Source organism: Lineus longissimus, chromosome 4, assembly GCF_910592395.1.
Source record: "Lineus longissimus chromosome 4, tnLinLong1.2, whole genome shotgun sequence".
In the NCBI taxonomy this organism is placed as follows: Eukaryota; Metazoa; Nemertea; class Pilidiophora; order Heteronemertea; family Lineidae; genus Lineus; species Lineus longissimus.
This window is the reverse complement of record NC_088311.1, coordinates 10,198,217-10,219,541: the sequence shown is the minus strand read 5'-3', so window position 1 is coordinate 10,219,541 and position 21,325 is coordinate 10,198,217. Positions and strand designations below refer to the sequence as shown.

The 21,325-nt window shown below is 42.8% G+C and overlaps 1 protein-coding gene across 2 annotated transcripts in view; it reads left to right on the top strand.

Moving 5' to 3' along the window:
• Positions 1–21,325, top strand: part of LOC135486522 (bifunctional peptidase and (3S)-lysyl hydroxylase JMJD7-like) — a 67,064-nt gene that overhangs the window by 3,570 nt on the left and 42,169 nt on the right. The window contains exon 8 of one of the 2 annotated variants that reach the window (XM_064769368.1): positions 453–535. In XM_064769368.1, the coding sequence (XP_064625438.1) occupies positions 453–526 (74 nt within the window). In that variant the 3' untranslated portion in view covers positions 527–535. Of the gene's footprint in view, positions 1–452; positions 1,065–21,325 lie in introns of those variants that run through there. The other variant, XM_064769367.1, reaches the window with a different exon arrangement.

Here is a 21,325-nt window from a genome sequence, read left to right as displayed (position 1 = left end):
GTGAACCCAGAAATGTTCATGACCATTTTATTTTGATGTTGTGAGTTCTTTCAACTTAGTGTTTTGACAACTGCGCTTATTTCGCAGTAATTTCAGTAAGAGTCTCTTTTTCACTTCCATATGTTTTCGTGATTATCTGTAAACATGAAAATAGAAGGCACGCAAACATTTCTTGGTTTACGATTAGTGAGTTCTTTTGCCAGGAAAGGATTTGAGTAACGATAGAGTTAAAAATCGCACTGGTAATCAAAATGTTGGGGATCAGCCTGCTTTCGAAATGGAATGAATTCAATAGATTGTCAACAAAAACGACCTGAACCAACAAGCAAATTTCGATACTGGCCAAAATTATTGTTTTCTTGTCAATTAGAGTTGTACTTGTTTTTTCTCGCAGTAATCTTCTAATACAACATTTATCGATTTTCAATTAAACGATACCCTCTTTCTTCTAGTTAACTTCTGGTACGACATGGAATACGATATCAAATATAACTATCACAAGTTCGTGGAGGGTTTACTCAGATAATATAAGACTGTAAGTGTCCACACAACTGGAAGACTGCCGAATGGGAAAGGCCAGAGGAATTCGAGGATGTGTCATCACCAAGAGGCCTGTATTGATAGTGAATCCTTTTCGTGTATCTTGTTATTGTAAATATAGTGAAACCTCTCAATTATTTACACTCTTAGAAGTGATAGATGCTAATCTTAACCCTTTAAGTAACTGCCGAATATTTTTAATTAAATTTTAAAACATTTCCGATAACCGGTTAGCTTGAAACAGAGAAGAGTTAGATTCCACGAAAATCACCTTAAAAACGATATACTACCTGCACCTCTGGGGCGCTTATACAATACCCTGGCATTTGTCATCCGTTAACAGAGCACGTTTGTCACTGCTAGGGCTAGATGGCTAAAACTTGGTGTAATGGTAGCTTTGGGCAATATGCGCAGACATATTTTTCTTTTTCGCGATAAGACCTATTTTCTGGCCTCCAGGCGGCGTCTTGGAAATTGGAAATTTTTATGGTGCGTGTATTTAATAAGGTTAAATGACATATCACCCGATTTGTTGATTTGACCTACTTTTCAAGGTCACAAAGGTAAAAGTTTGCTAAATCACCGATAGGTGGCACGTCGCGATTCTATTTGAGCTAGATGGTTCTAAACTTGTGTGGACATGTATCTCCCCATATCCACTGCCTATGACATGCATTAACATTACCCGAGGTGAGCATGTGGTCCCTGGACCATTTTATTTCAAGTTTTTTCACAGTGGTTCAAGTTTTTTCACATAGGTTAATTTCTTTTGATTCCCCTTGTTGCTTTCTTGACAGCCAACCACTCCTCAGGTGTACCAGGATCGATTGATGGACAAAAGATCCTGCCATAATATTGCAATGTTTTGATTTAAATCATTTTTACAAAAGTTACAAAATCTTTCATCTCTGGGGGTTTGGGGCGTGAATAGCGTCCTCTTTCAATTTCATTAGATAATCTTCCATTGGGAAGTGGCTCTTAATGTTGGAATAAAGGAGCAATTTGCCTCCATCCTTTTGGGTTTCCACCATTTTAGATTTCCAATAGACTACAAATTTTTGTCTTAATTTGAACTTGATGATTTTGACATTACATTTGTCAAGACTGGATCCCAGTTGATGAGATAGTTTTCTAGCAAAGGAATACCAGGAAAAGGTGTTTTTCCGATCTATTTCTTTAGACTCATTCAGTGCGTGGGAAAGCAATGGAAAGTCATTGGCAGATTGCTGTACATGAATATAATATTTAAGAGTAGCCATAGCAATGGAAATGAAAATTGGAAAGCGACCTAGTTCTCCTCTAACTGCAAGGTTAGGGGAACGTCTTGACACCCCAAGGGTGAATTTATTAAATAACATATCAAGTTTTTCTATAGGAGAAAGATCCAATTTTTTACCAAACATGGCATCCCATGGGGATTGGCCCATTTTAAAGAAAGTCTCAGGGCCCCAGATTTCAGCTCCATAGGTGCATATGGGTTTTATCAGTTGGTCAAATAGTTTTGAAGCAGTTGATGGACATATATTGTCGTGTTTTCAGCTTTTTGTGTATACGGTAACCGCAAAAATGGAAGTTCCCCAAATAGACGTTGTGTGGCGCTGGCGTGCGGCAATTCTGGAGCAAGTTTGGAATTGGTTTATCTGCCACAACGATATTATTGTTATTGCTCTAAGCAGTGCACATGGCTATTTGCGCTCGTATCTGAGGAAAATCTCGACTTAATACAATTTCATTAGTCTCCGCCATCGGCTGAGACTTTTGTATTAGGGTATTATTCTCCTCAAGAAATTATTCCAGCAAACTCTCGTCCCCAGGTGAAAGCTTCATATGTACACCCTTGTCGGAAAGTTTATGGACACCAGTTTTTGCACATTTTCTCAAAAACGGCTAATCCTATTGAACCCAAATTTTCACCAATGGTGGAGAATCTTCTTGGCTATCGAATGACGTGATAGTTGATATCAGGACCAATTGCATAACAAAGTTATTACATAATTTTGAGAGGGATCTTTTTTTTACTTTTTTGTTAATCAATTTTTCAAAACCAAATTAACCTACAGTATATATTGCACATAGCTAAGACTTTCTGTGAAAAAAATTTGGATAAATCTCATTTCGGTTTTGAGATATATCGAAATATCAAAATTTTGATATTTTGATAATTTGATATTTTTGGGTTTTTTGCAACTGTATCATTGAGAAGTCATACCCAAATAATGATTGGCACCAATTTAGCACAGCTAGCAACTAATATTGCTGAGAAAAGGTGGATACTTGGTAGTATGAAAATTTTCATATTATAATTTCAAGATGTTCCTTTAGTTGAAAATCAGAAAAAAAATCACCATTCATTCAGGGGACATGGGTACTACTAGGATATATCGAAAAATCAGAAAAATCTCAAAATTTTCAGAATCTCAAAATTTTGATATTTTGATATATCATGAAAAGTAAATGATATTTTCAAATACTTTCTTCACAGAAAGTCTTAGCATTGTTATCTGTATGATGCAAGATTTATACTTCGATTTAAAAAAAATCAACCAAAAAGTGAAAAATAGATGCCTCTCAAAATTATGTAATAACTTTGTTATGCAATTGGTCCTGATATCAACTATCACGTCATTCGATAGCCAGGAAGATTCTCCACCATTGGTGAATATTTGGGTTCAATAGGATTAGCCGTTTTTGAGAAAATGTGCAAAAACTGGTGTCCATAAACTTTCCGACAAGGGTGTACATGAACACGGCAATGCATTGCAAAACATCGATAAAACGAGGGTGTCCATGAACTAAGAAGTCAATCTGGGTAACAGCCGCGAAAGTGCTATGGGCATGCATAGCGCAATACATGTAGATTTTTAACCAGTAAACCTCGCCATACCGGCACGATGACTGGTGCCCCGCGTTATGTGTATTACATATTGGCTGCACATATGGAGGAACGTAACGGATAAAGACCAGGGACTAGTCTACACCATCGAAGCATTTTTCTATAAAACCTAATATTTGGAGTTTATGGGCTATGAAATAAGAAAAAACGGCAGTGAATTAAAGCAGCTGAGTTTCAAGAATGTGTTCTTCCCTTCTGGACACTTTATGTTGCCTTGATCAGTCGTATTTCACACATAAACCATCGCTTCGCTGAAGTGAAAGTGCGATGTTTTTGTTTTGTTTTTGTCAACATGCATGGCTGTGTGCATATGAGGCGGAGACCCCAGAGTCTGCAAAGACTCAACTGACAATTCTAGTTTTAATTGTAATTGGATTGTCAGTGTATTTAGCTTTGGCAGAATAAGAGAGAAACGAGTACATCAAATGTACATGCAATACATGCAATAGCGCCGCCGCTTACCGCAATGATAATGTCAATATCGCTGTTGCCGTCGTTAAAATTGATTCCAGCGCCACACAACGTCAATTTGGGGAACTTCCATTTTTGCGGAAAAGCGACACCAAACGTCTATTTGAGTTTGAACAAAAAGCTGAAAACACGACAATATATGTTTATTTGAGATACGAGCGCCACCAAACGTGTATTTGAGTGTATGTCTTTTTGAAAAGCGACACCAAACGTCTATTTGAGTTATGAACAAAAAGCTGAAAACACGGCAATATATGTTTATTTGAGATACGAGCGCCACCAAACGTCTATTTGAGTGTATGTCTATTTGAAAAGCGACACCAAACGTCTATTTGAGTTATACACAAATAGCTGAAAACACGACAATATATGTTTATTTGAGATACGAGTGCCACCAAACGTCTATTTGAGTGTATGTCTATTTGAAAAGCGACACCAAACGTCTATTTGAGTTATTAACAAAAGCTGAAAACACGACAATATATGTTTATTTGAGATACGAGCGCCACCAAACGCCTATTTGAGTGTATGTCTATTTGAGATACGACACACTATGTTTATTTCAGGTACGTCTCCGTTAAAACGAGTGCCACCAAACGTCTATTCGAGTCATAACACGACATAAAATGTCTATTTGAGACAACCTCTATTTTTGCAGAAATAACCGCCCATAAGAGTTGTTCAAACACTATTTGATTAATATAAAACCGTGTTCACCTTCTTTGTTTGGGTGCCTTCGTCTTCATGGCACGGCTGATTCGAGCCTTCAAGACTCCAGGGCTGACAGGTTTGCCCAACATGAGGGCAGCATGGGGCAACCTGTTCTTTTTTGGCGCTAGGGAGGCCTTCGGTAGTTCTTTCGTAGCCTTCCCTTTCTGCTTTATCTCGACCATCTCTTGACCCTCAGGAAAGGCGGTCACATATTCCTTGAAGCGGAACTTGCTTTCAGAGAGTGGAGTATTGGGAGACTACGCCTCCTTGTCCATGCTGTGAACCACATATCCACAATACCCGGTACAGTTCTAACACATCAAGTAAACAGTACGGCCCACAAATGCACCAAACTGCATCTCGTACTGGAGAAGAAGGGCGAGATGGTCACGAGCATCCAGTTGACTTCGATTATTTGTGCTTTTTAAAATATTCTAAAAGAGCCTTACCTTCTTTGTCGAGGCCATCTTTAAAACCTGCCCGAACGTATTGGTCACTGCTGCTTTAAACTCAATCCTCGACTGAACATCTCTCATCTCGATAAGGGCACTGGAAGTTGCATCCACAAAGGCCTTGGCATCAGTCTGTACTGGAGAGTCCTTTTCAACCAAAACTCCTCGTGTTGCTCATCCATTTTCTTGGCTAACTGAGTGGTGCTGTTTCTAAGTCCACGCTGTCGCAGCAGAGTCACGACACGCTTGTGGATTGGATATCGATAGGTCAGGACGATAGGAAACTGTGACTGATGGGCCAAACTCAATTGAGAAACGATCGGCCAGCTCCACGAGATGAGCCTCTTTGAACACTTGCCGCACTCAAGATACTCTCCTGCAAGTATGTAACTACTATCGATGTCAAAGACTATCCTCATCTTGCTGTAGATACCGGCTCCAGTCATCTCGGACTTGCACGATGGACAAAGGATCTTTACGCGCCACAGCTTCCTCGGCATCCAAAGGAGTAGACGTGTGGCAAAGTAGCGGTCGACACGAGGCAGACGTGTGTTGATCAGAGTGGGCTGGGGTGGGTAAAACCAAAGGTGGTCGACCTTGGCCATGTCAAGCTCAGCTTTACCAGTGTGAGACAGTTTGAAGAGTGCCGGGACACCCAATTCTTGCTAGCCTCTGGCAGTGTCACCTTCAAAGCTTCAGGTAGTAGGACTGAAATGGAACGTTGAAATAATTACTTCACGTACTCCTTGAACCGAAACTTGCTTTGAGAGAGTGGAGTGTTGGGAGATTCCACCTCCTTGTCCATACTTTGAACCACATAGCCACAGTATCCGATGCAGTTTTCGCACATCCAGTGAAATGTACGGCCCACAAATGCACCAAACTGCATCTCGTACTGGCCAAGAAGGGTGAAATGGTCATGAGCATCCAGTGCACCACCTTGCAACGATTCATGGCCTCCTTGTGCACCATCTCCTGCCTCTTAGCCACTTACTTCTTGTTCCCACGGTAAGCATTGTATTTCCTTGCTGCCTCACTGTAGTCCTTGCGCAGCTCCCCCTAGGTAAACGCAGCCACCTGGGCACCAACCTCTTAAACCGGGAGAATTCCATCTACAATGAACCAAAGAAATTAAACCAAAACTTGAGGGTGTTGGCGGTTCCACATTTAGAGATTAAATGACACCCGCTAGCGGTAGATTCTAGTGTCTGATCGGGGGCGCCACCCGTATGGCACGTGGTCACGCACGTGATCAATCTGGCGCTAATTGGCATAAATTCACAAATCCTCAGTGTTCTCGCCAGGATTTCAATCAAAGGGGGCGCAGCTGGCCGGAGGCCAGCTCCTATATGCGCCGCAGGTGCATTTTTGGCGGGGGTCCCGGTCCTCCCCCAGAAAAATTTTGAAACCTAGATGCTCTGAGGTGCAATTTCAGGCCTAATTCTGATGACATAAAACGACATTGCAGCGTTAGTATCGTAGGCAAAACATTTTGCTTCACGGCAATTTGTGGCGTCACGTCGGTCGGCGGGAGGGACGCATGGCGGGGTATCCACGTAAATACTAGTATTCAAACCGTTACATGCGTAGGGCTGTTTACTTGTACGTTTCAACCGTATTTTGTACGTTTTCCGATGTTTGTGCCCCGCGGTACGGTCGGGTACACTATATTATACGGAAAGATAAAAAGTTGTGTTTGTACGGGCACTCAACATAAAATAACCACCTGAAGACAGTTTATACGATAAAAAAGTGAAGTTGTACGAATAAAAAATTCACTGGTTCCAAAAAAAGTTTTTGATCCCCTTGCCCTCCCCGCTTGCTCCCCGGACCCCGACATCGTCAAAGCACATGGTATTTTGTAATCAGATAGGGGTGCCAAATATAGATGCGCAGTAGCCAACTGCGCATCCTGCAGCCCGCGGATGCGCAGTAACCAACTGCGCAAGCCCTATGCTTCTTCATGATGACATGATGATGATCGACGCTTCTATACATGTACAATGTTTACTTTATTAAAAATTTGTCGCGGCCTTCTTCTCATTTGATCCCGTTGTACCCTGTATATCAATTGAAAGAGACTGCTGATTTTACGCCGACAGCTATTATCATCCACCTGCGGCACACCTGCAAGCACTCTTTTGACATAATTAAAAACAACCGCCCCTGCTCTGCCGCTAGCCGATCGTACAGGTGCGCTTTTGTCCACTCCCTTGACCTCGTTGCCAAGGCTACGGGTGATTGTTATTGGCCGACCGTCGCCAGCGCCCCGTTTAAATGGCCTGGCGAGAACACTGGCAGGCTGGGAGGAGCTATGCATACTATATTCATGGAGTGTTGCTATGGCTGGGTTATTTTAAGAATGTAAACAGTTATACTAACATGTGGGGAGTTTATAATAGTTTTGTTTCACTGGATTTGATCTTGCAGTCTGAAGGGTATAGGCTATTGTCCACAAAAATTAAAATGGAACCAAGGGAGTTTTACAAGGCTTAATTTCAATTTGCATGTTTCTAAAAAACTTTAAGTATTTGTGTGAGACGGTGGATGAACTGAGGCCGGGTCTCATTGGGTGATATGAATAAAGACTAGTAAATGCTTTTACTTCAGTTTTGAAAAGAAAGGCCTAGTTTAAATGTACATGGAGTTTTCAGCAAAAGCTTTTGCTAGTCTTTATTCATATCACCCATTGTTTTATTATGAATCATGATGAGAATTGAGATGCATGCAGAAGATGTCAGACTCACATCAATACTGTTATGGTGAACAGATTTCATCCTCTGTATCAAGCTTGTATTCCGTATATTCCAAATATGTATCAACCACTTGCTTTATCACATTTTCAACTTATAATTCCGTGTTACACAAAATACACAAAACAATATTATTCCCTGATTATAAATCCCAAAGAAGGTTGTTATAGTAACCAGCACACAAATTCTAATGATGCTCCAAATTCACTGTCAAAAAATCATGAGATGGCAAAAAGTTACTGGTGGTATACGTTTGCCATAAGCCGCTGCCAAATGTTATTTCTGTATACATGAGTGTTTGCCTTTCTGTTCTTTTTAGCTCACCTCTTAGCAGAGGTGAGCTTATCCCATACCGTGGCGTCCGTCGTCCGTCGTCGTCGTCGTCGTCGTCGTCGTCGTCGTCGTCGTCGTCGTCCGTCGTCGTCCGTCGTCCGTTAGCGGGGCACGTTTCGTAACTGTTAGAGCTATTGAGTTGAAACTTGGTACACATGTACCCTTATGTAATGACACCTTGGAGACCAAGTTTCGGTCCGATTCGTTTCATGGTTTGGCCACCAGGGGGCCAAACGTTAAAAATGAAAACATGCAATATCTCCCTTAATAATAGTCGGGAAATTTTGAAAAAAATATGGTAGGTACTTCTAGCAAAGGTGCATCATATATCCTCCGGGTTTTTGATTTGACCTCCTTTTCAAGGTCACAGAGGTCAAATGGTGTAAATTGGCCGTTAGGATGTAACGATGGCACGTTTCTAAACTGCAATGACTATTGATACCAAATTTGGTACACATTTACCCCTTAGTCAGGTGATCTCAGGGACCGAAGTTTGGTCCAATATGATTCACCACTTGACCACCAGGGGGCAAAATCCAAAAACCTTAAAAATGTGATAATTCCTTAACTTCTTGCCCGATTGCCACCAAATTGATATCATGGGTACATCTAACCACCATACAGTATATGTCACACAGGTTTTTAATTTGACCTTCTTGTCAAGGTCACAGAGGTCAAATGGCGTAAATTCGCCGTCAGGCCGTAACTATGGCACGTTTCTTAACTGCAATGACTATTGATCACAAATTAAGTACACATGTACCCCTTGGTCAGGTGATCTCAGGTACCGAAGTTTGGTGCGATCTGATTTGCCATTTGGCCTCCAGGGAGGAGGCCAAATCCTAAATTCTTCAAAATGCCATTAATATTCCTAGTAATGACTTGCCCGATTGGCACCAATTTTATATCATAGGTACATCTAATTCTAACAACCATTCAATGAGTCACCCGGGTCTTCTTTGATTTGACCTACTTTTCAAGGTCACAGAGGTCGAATGTACTGTAAATTGGCCATTTTGGGGAAATTGTAATTGCTTGGACCTACATCAAACCTAACACTACATGACACAATACCATGCTCTTTATCCATCTTTCCACCACATGAGGTGAGCACAATGGCCCTGGCCATTTCATTTGTTCGTTGTCTTTGCGAACTTCCAGTGGCCTCGCTGGTCCACACAGAAGTTACGTCACGGTCCACATTTTCATTCCAGTGAACTACTGCTTGGTTGGCTCGCATTTGGTAATTGTCACTGCCCATTGATATCCGTTTGTCAGTGAATATATTAAAGACGTTGTTGAATGACTCTGTGTGGTAGGTTGTCCTCCCAAGCACATAATCCTCTGGGTGATTATAAATCACATTGTTCTCAATGGCTGTTTGGAGAAGAGCTTTTTTGTTTGTGATGACAACACGGAAAGGTTTATATTTCCTGTCCTTTTTGCATCGCGATATTTTGGCACACTTTCTCATTCTGTGGTCATTACTGTAGTGTTTCACCACATTATCCAAGGAGTTCCTGATGTAGTCAGGGTTTCCGTCACAATTCTGAACTGCCCAGTGTATGTGGGTGGCAACTGGCTGAGCTTTGTCATGAAGCTGCTCGTGCCATGTGGCACCTTGTCTCTTCTTTGCACCTTCCCCAACTTCAAGGACCGCCTCACTTGCCCCCTTGACTCCATGCCACACGTCATTCTGGTTTTTAGTGTCTTTTTGATGCACCCGCAAGTATTTATTGATTGAAAGGTTTCGGTCATGGCTGTGGATTTTGATTTTGTTCCCGTGGAATCGAAATATTCATAGAGTCGAACAGTTCCTATTTTTTGTCACCAAGGCACGCAATGCTGGAGTCCTTGGCATTTTTTCTCCAGCCATGCCTTGCATCTGTTTCGATTTCAATCCCTTCCCCTTCTGGATAGCGCTGTTTTTCCTCATTGAGGGCTTTGAGGGTTGATGCCTTGTACTCCTCTTTCACATATGGCTTGTAATCCTCAAAAAGAGCTTTTTGTTTTTGTTTTGAGATAGTCCCTATCCCAGCAGCTTCTGTAAATCTTCTGTACTGCACCGGAAGTATTCCACTTGCAAAGTATCCATGTCCAATCCGTGTGTTGCAAAGAAACTCCCCATTTGGTAAATATGGTGAAGATGCCCAGCTGTAGTTGTGTCTAGCTTTATGTCTCTAACACCAAAGCTTTTTGATGACGCAATGTCCACGATAAATTGTGTTTATCACCGAAAGGTCGGATGTACAATGCCTTCCATGCTGCTCTGCGACTTGAAGCATTTTGTCAAAGGAAAAATCAGACACCACGAAATTCCTCTGGTCTGTATTCTCAATCATTCGGTGTGGCCATGTACATATTCATTCCTGCCCAGTATTCGTCTGTCCCAGATTCCACCTGGTGGTTCTTGTCCCAAAAGTCAAGGATGTTCTCCATGACAGTTGCATTTGTCACACAACTGCCAAGTTTCATTCTCAAGTAGTACCTAACTTTTGCAATTTTCGAAAGGATCAACGTTTTGAAAGTGTCATCTCCTGGTATGTCGATTTTGAACCTTGGAGGGCGAGTATATGGTTTTAGTTGACTATTAGCCATGGTTACTTCAATGAACGTGAATGGTCCCAAGCTCACTGTTATATGATAGGTGTTCCCAATATTTCCTGTTTACCATGCAGCTTCACCATGATAGTTCACAAGACCACTTGATGTATTTCTTTGATTAACAGGATGTGTCATACCTTGTAACAACAACATAACTAGCACTGAGAAAACACCCCAAGATCTCAGAATTAAACAACCAAACATTCACTATCCCAAAGATCACCAAGCAACCCGATACAAAGCCTTTGTTTCCTGGCAGAGATCGCACTGAATATAACTTAAAACACCGTAGTTCGAGCCACATGCTAAGGAGTGATTAAATAAACTTACGATTAATTGAGATAAATCCCAAATTTGCACGTTAAAAGATGTTTATGACGTCACCCGAATGAATAACACAAACGCAGTGTTTAATTAATTAATGGCCAAATTTATTATTTGGCCAACATGCCCGACATGATCAGAAAAGGGGGTATCCCCCAACAAATACTATGTACACGCAGGCACGAATGCAAAGACATGACACCTTGTCATGACATCATATAAGCTCAGTGCATAACCTCGCGCACGCGCTAAACTGGGCTTCACCATGAAAAGAGGTGACGTCAACTCAATGACGTCATTTAAAAATTCTGGTTTCCCAGACGAAGCCCTATGTCACGTGACCGGAATTTGGCACTGCAAAAAATCACGTGACCTGCAACAAACCAAAATGTGACTATGAAACATAAAAGTCACAAAGAAACCCTGCAGAAAGACACGTAATAATACAATTTTTCATCATGGTTCTGGAGGCGGAGCGGAGGAGGAGGCTGAGAAAAAACGTATTCTCTTTTCTTTCCGTGCAAAAACGAAGAGGCTAGCTGCACGTGATCGAATGCGCCACTGCACCCCGCCTCAATTAGCATAACAACACATGCGCAAGACATCCGGCTAAGCATCATAAAACATTTATGCCACCCTTCTGTTTTCATAAAGGGCATTTATGACGTCACCCGAATGAATAACACAAGCGCAGTGTTTAATTAATTAATGGCCAAATTTATTATTTGGCGGACATGCCCGACATGATCAGAAAAGGGGGTATCCCCCAACAAATACTATGTACACGCAGGCACGAATGCAAAGGCATGACACCTTGTCATGACATCATATAAGCTCAGTGCAAAACCTCGCGCACGCGCTCAACAGGGCTTCACCATGAAAAGAGGTGACGTCAACTCAATGACGTCATTTAAAAATTCTGGTTTCCCAGACGAAGCGCTATGTCACGTGACCGGAATTTGGCACTGCAAAAAATCACGTGACCTGCAACAATCCAAAATGTGACTATGAAACCTAAAAGTCACAAAGAAACCCTGCAAGGGGTAGACCCCAAAAAACGCGGTAAGCCGCGACCCCATAGCAGGGAGAAAGAAGAAACTAGCGATCATGTCGAGCATATCCGACACCTCTACCGAAGGCCACCTAAATATAATACATGTAATTAAAAGAATGCACCAGAAGTACACAACTTACTGGCAATGAAAATATAGCAGCGCGGAAGGCGCAGCCTGAGACTGCTCCCTTTTAGAACCCGGGTCCTAATTGATGCGAATATATTTACGAAAAGCATCCGACGCCCATCTACCAAGTAGACGAATCTGAGCGTCTGATTTGCCTTGACGGGCAGCTTCACAGGCGGCCCCAATCCTAAAACTGTGACCCTTAAAGCGGGTCGTGTCAAGATTACAGAAGATCAAAACTGTTTTTAAAACTCGATCAAACTCAGCACGAAGAACTGGGCGGCCTGATTGATGGATGAAAAGAGGGCCCGGCTGAGACCCACGTAAATTTAGATAGGATTTGACGGCAGCCACAGGGCAAGGCGATGACCCTTGCCTGACGCAAATGAATTGTGGGCCCTGCGTTTTACTTGACTTAAAGCGGACAACTGAAACAATAATCTCGGTCTCGGACCCGGTGAGATCTCCTAGCTGGAGTGGTTTATCGCTATCAGCTACACTTTTGGGGGAAATTTCGCCAATACGCATAAAAGCTGCAAAAGCAAGTTGAAACATGGCCGCAAACATAGTATGCTGGTACAGTGGTGGACATGTGATTGGTAACGCTCCCAACAACCGAACCAATATCTCGCTCGTAATGGGCAGACGAATGTCAGCCTTCGACTTCAATTGTTGAGTCGCACCAAGCAATTTTTTAACGACGAAATTGGAGGAGGGGTCGGGGTGACCGAACCATTTCATTACAAAACAAACGGAAGAGACATAAGTGGCGATGGTTGCTGGTGCGTACCCCTTTGAAAACAGATAAGCAATAAACAATGTGGTGTCTGAGACAGTGCATGGAATGAGATTGGAGCCAGGTATAGTTTCCCTGCGGAAATTAGTGTACACTGTCCAAGCCCTACTGTACCCTTGCAAAGACGCATCAGAAAGCACGGCACCGGTTAGCTGATTTAAGGAATCTCCAACCGCTCTGGGGATACTTCCGCTGGAATTGCAGTGTTGGTCTCGTCCAACCATGGCGCCCACCTGCGCGCAGCATCCACCTGAAAGCGTGAGATCAAATCGGGTACTGTATTGAGCTTTCCAGGCACGTGCTTAGCTTTGAATTGAACATTTAATTGTAAATACCGCAGTACTAGCATGTGTACTAAAACCATAACCCGCTTATTCTTAGAGGTTTGCTTGTTAATAATATGAACAACAGCTTCATTGTCGCACATAAACAAAATATTGTTGTTTTGCCACAAATGGCCCCACACATATAAAGCTGCAACAATTGGGTAGAATTCTAAAAAAGTAATATGAAAATGTTTCCACTTAAGGGGCCAAGCCCCATAAACCCAGTGGGCACCGAATATAGCCGCGAAACCAAGGCTACCTGCCGTGTCGGTATGCAGGCGAAGGGTGTTACTGGACGCCCATGCGTCCGTGCGGAAGAAGGATACGCCGTTAATCTGCTTGAGAAATGTTTCCCATACCCGCAGATCTGCTTTAGCTTCTAAGTTAAGATGAATATGGTGCATTGGATTGGAGAAGCCAATAGTTAAATCCTGTAACCGCCTTAAAAAGGCTCTACCAGAGGGAATAACGAGGCATGCGAAATTGAGAAGGCCGATAACAGACTGTAGTTGTACTAATTGCACAGTTCGTTTTGATTGAAAAAGCGCGATTCTATTCAAACACTTCTGGACCTTGTCATCCGGTAACCGCGCCTCCCAACGAAGTGTGTCCAGAACAATGCCAACAAAAGGCATGACTCGATCCGGACCAAAGGTTTTGTCTATGACCAACGGAATACCAACTTCTTCACAAAAATTTAAAAATATGTTAAGCTGAGACTGGCACCTGTCAAAGCCCTCAACTACCAACAAGAAATCGTCGCGGATGTGAACCATGGCCTGAATACCGAGCCTTTCCACGGCGATCCACTCGATGGCCGAGCTGATTTCCTCAAAAATCTTACAAGAACTGGACGACCCCATAGCTAAAACTTTATCGTGGTAAAATTTACCCTCGAAAGAAAAACCCAAGAGGGGGTAGTCATCAGGATGAATAGGTACGATACGGTATGCAGACTTGATGTCGGTTTTAGCGAGAAATACAGGGTTGTTAAGGTGTTTGATCTTGTCAATAGCATCGTAAATAGTTGCGTAGTGAACTGATTTGGCCTCTGCCGGAATACCTTCATTGACCGAACTGCCGAGAGGGGCGGACAAATTATGAATTAAACGGAACTCTCCCGGTGCCTTTTTTGGTACAACCCCAATCGGTGAGGAACGGAAATTTGAGAAAGGAGGCGAATCGAAAGGACCGGCCACCCGGCCCGCCTCGATCTCCTTTCTTAGCTTTTCAACAACAACTTGCTTATGTGCCGATACGGTCGGTGGGTTTGTACAAATATATGAAATAGGATCTCCCTCAAAATTTAAGCGGAACCCCGTAGAAAATCCCTTACGCAAATATGCAACTTTTGTTGGATCATAGCCTCTGAGATACGCGCACAAAGTTTTACCACAAATGGGGGTGGGGAGAGGCGGTGTTACTTTATTGGTTGGCTGACTTAGAGCCAGCTTTTCTCCCGTCGCAATTTTTGTGTCCATCAGTGGACTTAGCTTTGCATCGAACCGTGGGGTGTTCACCTTGGCATTTGGTGCATTGGTGCGTGAACTGACAAACCGCACGGTCCTTGCATTTCCCTGAACGATGGAAGGCCCAACAGGAACCCTTGGGGAAGGAGGAGCCCCTGGATTGGCCGCCGGCACGAAAGGGCTGCTTCTTAGGCTTTTTATCGGAAGCAGGTACGGATTGTGCTTTACCGCGGCCGATAGCCTTCAGCATTGGCACGTGTAAGATATCGTGCCAATCAATGGGCTCCACCTCCCTCCAACGGCGGAAACATTCATCGTAATACCGCCAATCCCCACCACCCGCATGCAATTCTTTGATCGCTACGGAATACCTTATCAGAGACTGCGTCTCACCTGGGTATTTCAATGAGTAAACCGATGCAAATTTGTCAAAAGCCGAGAGCCATTGCATTAAGGTCAATGGCTTGGCTTTAGTGACGGATACAATATCCGATTCATCGTCGCTGCCACCGGAAGAAGGCGCCGTGGCTCTTAAATCCATGGATGATTTCAAAAAGACGTTAAATGGGACGAATTTGTTTTCCCACACTTTCTGTTTCGTAGAATCCGAAACGCCAAAATGCAAAGGCCAAGCCTTTGAAACAAGCAACCATTGCGATCCCTTCCGGACAGCGACGATAAGCCTGCAGGTGCCGCACCTGACAATAATTGGCTAAAAGAGGTCGCTTGATCCGCATGAGATGGACCAGCGCCTTGAATTCCTCCTGGATGTGCTCCTTGGGATGCGGATGCACAAGCTCTTGTTGGCTGGTGTTGGTTGACCTGAGATCCACCAACAGCCGTCGCCTGCGATATCGGCTGCTGCGAGTCGGGCTGGGGGACCTGAGACCCGCCAGTGACAGAACGGAGAGATTGTTCCTGAGTGGCCAAGTTTGAGTCGAACTGGGGGACCTGAGACCCACCAGTGGCAGAGCGGAGAGATTGTTCCTGAGTGGCCAAGTTTGGGGTGGCCTGAGACCCCCCCGAACTGCTATTGGTGGCGCTGCCTGGGATCGAGGCGTCTGGTTGACGCGCAGCCCTTACCTCTGTTAACATCTCCCGCATTAGAGACCGCATCTCCGTCTTGAACGACGTCATCGTTGAATCCGCTTGGGCGGGCGTCTTGTTACCGGTGCTGGAACCTGCCACCGGCTCATATGGCTGCTGCCTCTTGCTTTTCGTCTTGGCCTTCCCAACACGAGCGCTCTTTTTCTGTGGGGGCATGATGGAGACCTGAAAGGGTAATTAAGATAGTAGCCCTGGACTTGACATTGGCGTTCGACAAAAGCGAACGAACCTAGAGCTAGCACTATATACCGCCCAACTGTTTCACCAGGAATGCTGCATCTGCTTAAGACCAAGCAATTATGCAAGCAAGAACCCTCTGATAGAAGCTGAACTTGCTTAAACCAAGCAAAAGGACGCTACCCTCCAGTAGCCAGCTCGTAAAACCATGAGTTGTTGGAGGGCGCCCTGGTAGACCACCGGGTCCACTTCAAGCGATTATCAGAGGGACAAACAGTTACCACTTCATACCGGAAGGGTCGGCGGACATACCGTGAATAGCTTGAATAACATAAAGCCAAGGAATATCAGCCTTATAGGCAAAATACCGACAAAGGATATAAGTACCCCAAAGGGATATCAGGCGAAAAAAAGAAGAAAAAAAAAAAAGCCGCAAACTATTGTGCATGAAGAACAACGCCAAACCGTAACCGTGAGTTTAATTAAGAAAAACTCCTAAAAAGAACCCTACACAACGAGAAGGGATTTAGCTGGAATGGCGCCGCAATTTTGCAACAACAAATAGCAAGGTATTAGATAAATGTTGATGCCTCCGGCCAACGGTACAGTTAGCCCAAAGGGAGAACACGAACAATGACAATGTATTTGTTGCTATAAAAATACCACACCGCTACTTGTGACATCAAAGTAAGCGGCTAAAACCTTTCTTAAATAATGGACGATTTCGATTTAGACCATTGACTGGCGAAGCAGAAAAACTCCATCTAAACTGTTTGTGCGCAAACACACTATACCTACACGTAGTTAGCGCCTGAGACGCAAAACTACACACCTAAAAAAGAGCACTAGCCTAAAGCTGACGAGCAATTACCGCGGAGCGGACAGCGGCCCGAACGCTACGATATAACTTGAGGTTGCCCAAATTGTTTAAATGCACCATGTCAGTGCCATATACATTTTGTTCGGGCTCGGTTAGGCCTTTATGTTGCCAAAACTTTGTTCTCTTTTCTTTCCGTGCAAAAACGAAGAGGCTAGCTGCACGTGATCGAATGCACCACTGCACCCCGCCTCAATTAGCATAACAACACATGCGCAAGACATCCGGCTAAGCGTCATAAAAACATTTATGCCATTCTTCTGTTTTCAAAGAGAAAATTGTAAACAGTGATGGCCGCCGTCCTGGTCACATGACCGATAAAATGGCGACGCATCCAGGAAATGGATAGAAAGAGTTGTTGACAATTTGTCCGAAAATAAACGAAATAAACCATTGTGCCTGGAACTAGGTTTACATAAAAGGTTACGAAAATGAGAAAGTAATTTTGGTGCCCGTTTCACTTTCCCCCTCTTTAAAACACAGCCGTCCTCGGCAGACTTAATTTAGTATAGGTAAAATCGTGTGTGTTATATCATATGACGAATGTACACTACAATACAATACAATAATATAAAGGGACAGTGAATGTGGATGCGAATGTCGAGTAAAACAACGCCTATATAAACAAATATACGAATGGAACTATCACTACTCTAAAATTCCTTCCTGGATAACTATAACTGCGCTGGTATCAACTACACGTGGACCCAGCAAGTTCAAACAAAAAGTTACCTCACTCAATTCATGAATTTACAATCACAATGTTATAACAGCTGGTTCGACGCAGCTAACACCACTCATCTGTCCAGCACCCTTATATAGCGCCAGGATCAGAAACTCCAGGTTTAAATTTAATCTAAATTAACTAACTAAACAAACTACTGAACTACATGGATGGAAGGGTCTTGGTCATATCGATGGCGGCCACATCCCAGGGTTACAGCCCAGCTTTCCTGAATCCATTTTCTGCGATCTCCTGGGATTTTTCCATTGATGTCTCGTAGGCCTTTCTGAAAACTGGGCAAAATTCTCTCTTGGTCACATACTCACCTACGTGTTCTTTTTGAAATTCTTCTACAGCCTTTGACCAAGTTGATTTCAGTGACTTATACAGGGTCAAGTCACAAGGTTGCACAATGTGTGAGGCATGGGGCAACAGGCAGGAGAGATGTATACCATTTTTTAGACAGTATTTACTTTGTCTCTTGGTTGATGTGAAAGCTATGCCCATCAAGAAAGAGGATTACAGGGAATTTCACCCCATTTTCTTTCAGGGTGGGGTGAAAATGATTGACCAACCATTCATAAAAGACGGCAGAGTCCATCCACCCACTTTCTGACCTACCAATGCAATAATCTTCTGCACCATTGAGGTATGAAGCATTGATGCGTTTGAGGGGAAAAATGACCATAGGAGATACATGCATACTTGACGCACTGAAACAACAATGGACTGTAATTTGTCCTTTGTCTCCATTTGTTAACCTGTAACAGTTTTTGACCCCTCTCATGGCCAGAATCTTCCCAGATTTGGGCGCAAACGGAAATCCTGACTCGTCACACACATCTGTTAGCCAAAGAATTGAAATCGATAGTTCCTCTACCTGGATATAGGGGGCTCACGTGGTTTATTTACCTGATTATGTTAAATAGGTAAACAGTGAGCACATGGGATGACTATCCACAGAAAGTACCAAGGGAGGGTCATTGTTATAAGGTTGTTAGGTTAGTTTGTGACATCTTAGGGCTATTATTTCACTGTAGACACAATTTATACCATGCCAAGTAGGTGTCCTCTGGTTGATTAAAGTTGCCTTTAATTATTCAGTGAGCTGAGATAGAAAAACAAAACCACATATTTTATGTTATATTACAACTTTTATTTAGATAATTCTCTGATTTGTACCATTTAATATAAGTTTCAGCATGATCAAAATAGTCATTCTTATAAAATACACACTTCACCTCTACATTTTTTGCAATGCCTCACATTCGCATTTCCCTTAACATTTTCCAAGTATCCCTTGCAGGGCTTGCCACCAATAAGCAATCTGCATTTTTTGGGAATTGGTTTGCAGTGCTCCGACAAATTGGCCGTAGACCTTAGCGCATGGTTCTGACACACCAGTTTTATTTACTCGGTTTTGTCCCTGACACCTGCATATGTTCACATATCCTGATTTATCAATCGATGGATACTTTCTGCCCCCTGTTCTCCAAGTAACCCAAGCGTTTGCCACTTTGCAGCAAATTCTGGAACGTGAAAAATTAATAAGTGTACTTAACAGTCACTGTATCTGTTGGGAACTTGGAGGGATACCATGCACCAAAACTGTGACAGGCTTCTGTTAAACTTTGGATTTCACTTTCTTCTAGAAATCTAGATGCAGAGATCAATCTGTACATGAATAAGAGTTGGCTGAATAAGCTCCAAAACAAGTCATGGACTTCATGATGATTTTGCAAAACTCCAACAAGGATTTGGGGGTTTTCAATAATCTTTTTGCAGTGGTTGCAAACAAAGGAATTACTATGATAAGCCTGCTAAAAGATATGAAGTCCTGCTAAACCTTCATTCAAAGCCAATTCCAGTGGACCCTGATGTTTTTTGACCACCTCAAAAACCTCTTCCAATTGTTTTTCAACAGCTTTCAACTTGGTAGACAACTTTTTCTCAGAATCTTTTAACTCTTTGACAATCTGCTTGCAATCATTAATCATTTTTTTGGGAGTGGTGACTCCCTTACACGAAAAGCATTGGTACGAAAAATCGTCATCTTCCAATTCATCATTACTTGTCAACCCTGTACATTTTTTGTGAACAGATAATTTACATTTGTAACAAATAATCCACTGGGGATTCAAATTTGCCCTGCTCTCAATGCAAACTGGGCTACTGCACACCCGGTTTGTGTCACCTGGAAACGCTGATCAGTTTCGTTTTTCAATACATTTCAAGAACCGGCTTTTTTCTTCAACTTCATTTTTCAGTTCAGAAAGTTCCAAACTAGTTCCCGAGACTTCATTAGAAAGTTTTTGCCAAGACTGATATAGCTTTTTCGCTTTTTCACATTCCTCATCCCCCATTTGTTCCCTGTCAATTTCTATGCACTTATTTTCCAGATGTTCATACGAATGTTTAACCAAACCAAGAAATATATGCAGTGGGGGTGGTACAACTTGGCTTATAGATATGGGGAACAATCTTTCTCAAATGATCGAATGGTGGTACTTCCCATTGCTCGTTCGTTTTGTAGGGTTCGTTTTGTAATTTTGAAAACTAGCAAGGTCTACCCTGTACATGAGATCTGTCCTAGTTTGAAACTGACACTTTCCATTAGCAACCCATTTCCCATCTACTTTTAACTGAGGAGTATGAGCCTCACTGGTTCTTTCCCTCAAGCACGACAAGGGAACACAGCAAAATATGCATGGGTATGAGCTGGAAGCACCTTGGTGACCCAATACACTGCACAACCAAGCGTAATCACCAAAGAGGAATAATCTACTCTTGTACAATGTACTGACACCGCCTTCAGCGTTCAACTCTAAAACCTTTCCTTCGAGTTCGGATATTTCCTCTCTTAGTGGGGGAAAAAACCTCCCAAATATTTTCGAAGGAATCATACGCCTCAAACAGGCCCAGCAACTCTGTGTTTTCTGGTGCATTGCATGATACCAGATTAGCCAATTCCAACACTAACTTCGTAGATGATCCACCTTTGTCTCCACCTATCTTTAGCCATAACTCGCCTTTGAATTTGAGAGGGAGGTCAATGAATTTAGACTTAGCACATATATGATGTTTGTGTACATGTTTTATAGTACCAACAACTGACTTCACACGACAAAATGCAATGGCTGAGGGTTTCTCAGCTACCCCATTTTTCAGATATACAAATATACTAACACCGTGGGTTTCTAAGAAAAGTCTCAGGTCCCGAAATCTACTCATGGGTAGTTTGAGTAGAACTTTCAAATCCACACAATCCCCAGGGGACAGTTTTTCTATCACTGAGATCTTGGCATTTTGGCATGCTTCTAACACAATGGGTGAGGTCAAAACTCTACACCTAGATTATCCAAGTGTAATCTCTGTGAAAAGTGTTAACCTGAACCCTAGACACCAAGTTCAGGTTAACACCTTGGTGACACCTGGGTTACACCAAGATTACACTTGAATAATACTTTCCTAACACCTTCTAGATACTTTACTTCTACATGGGCAAGGTGCCAAGCCTGGCGCATGTCAGTGGTAAATAATCCATGCCACAGTTACATAATGATGTGAGTTTCACTTGGTTTCCTGGT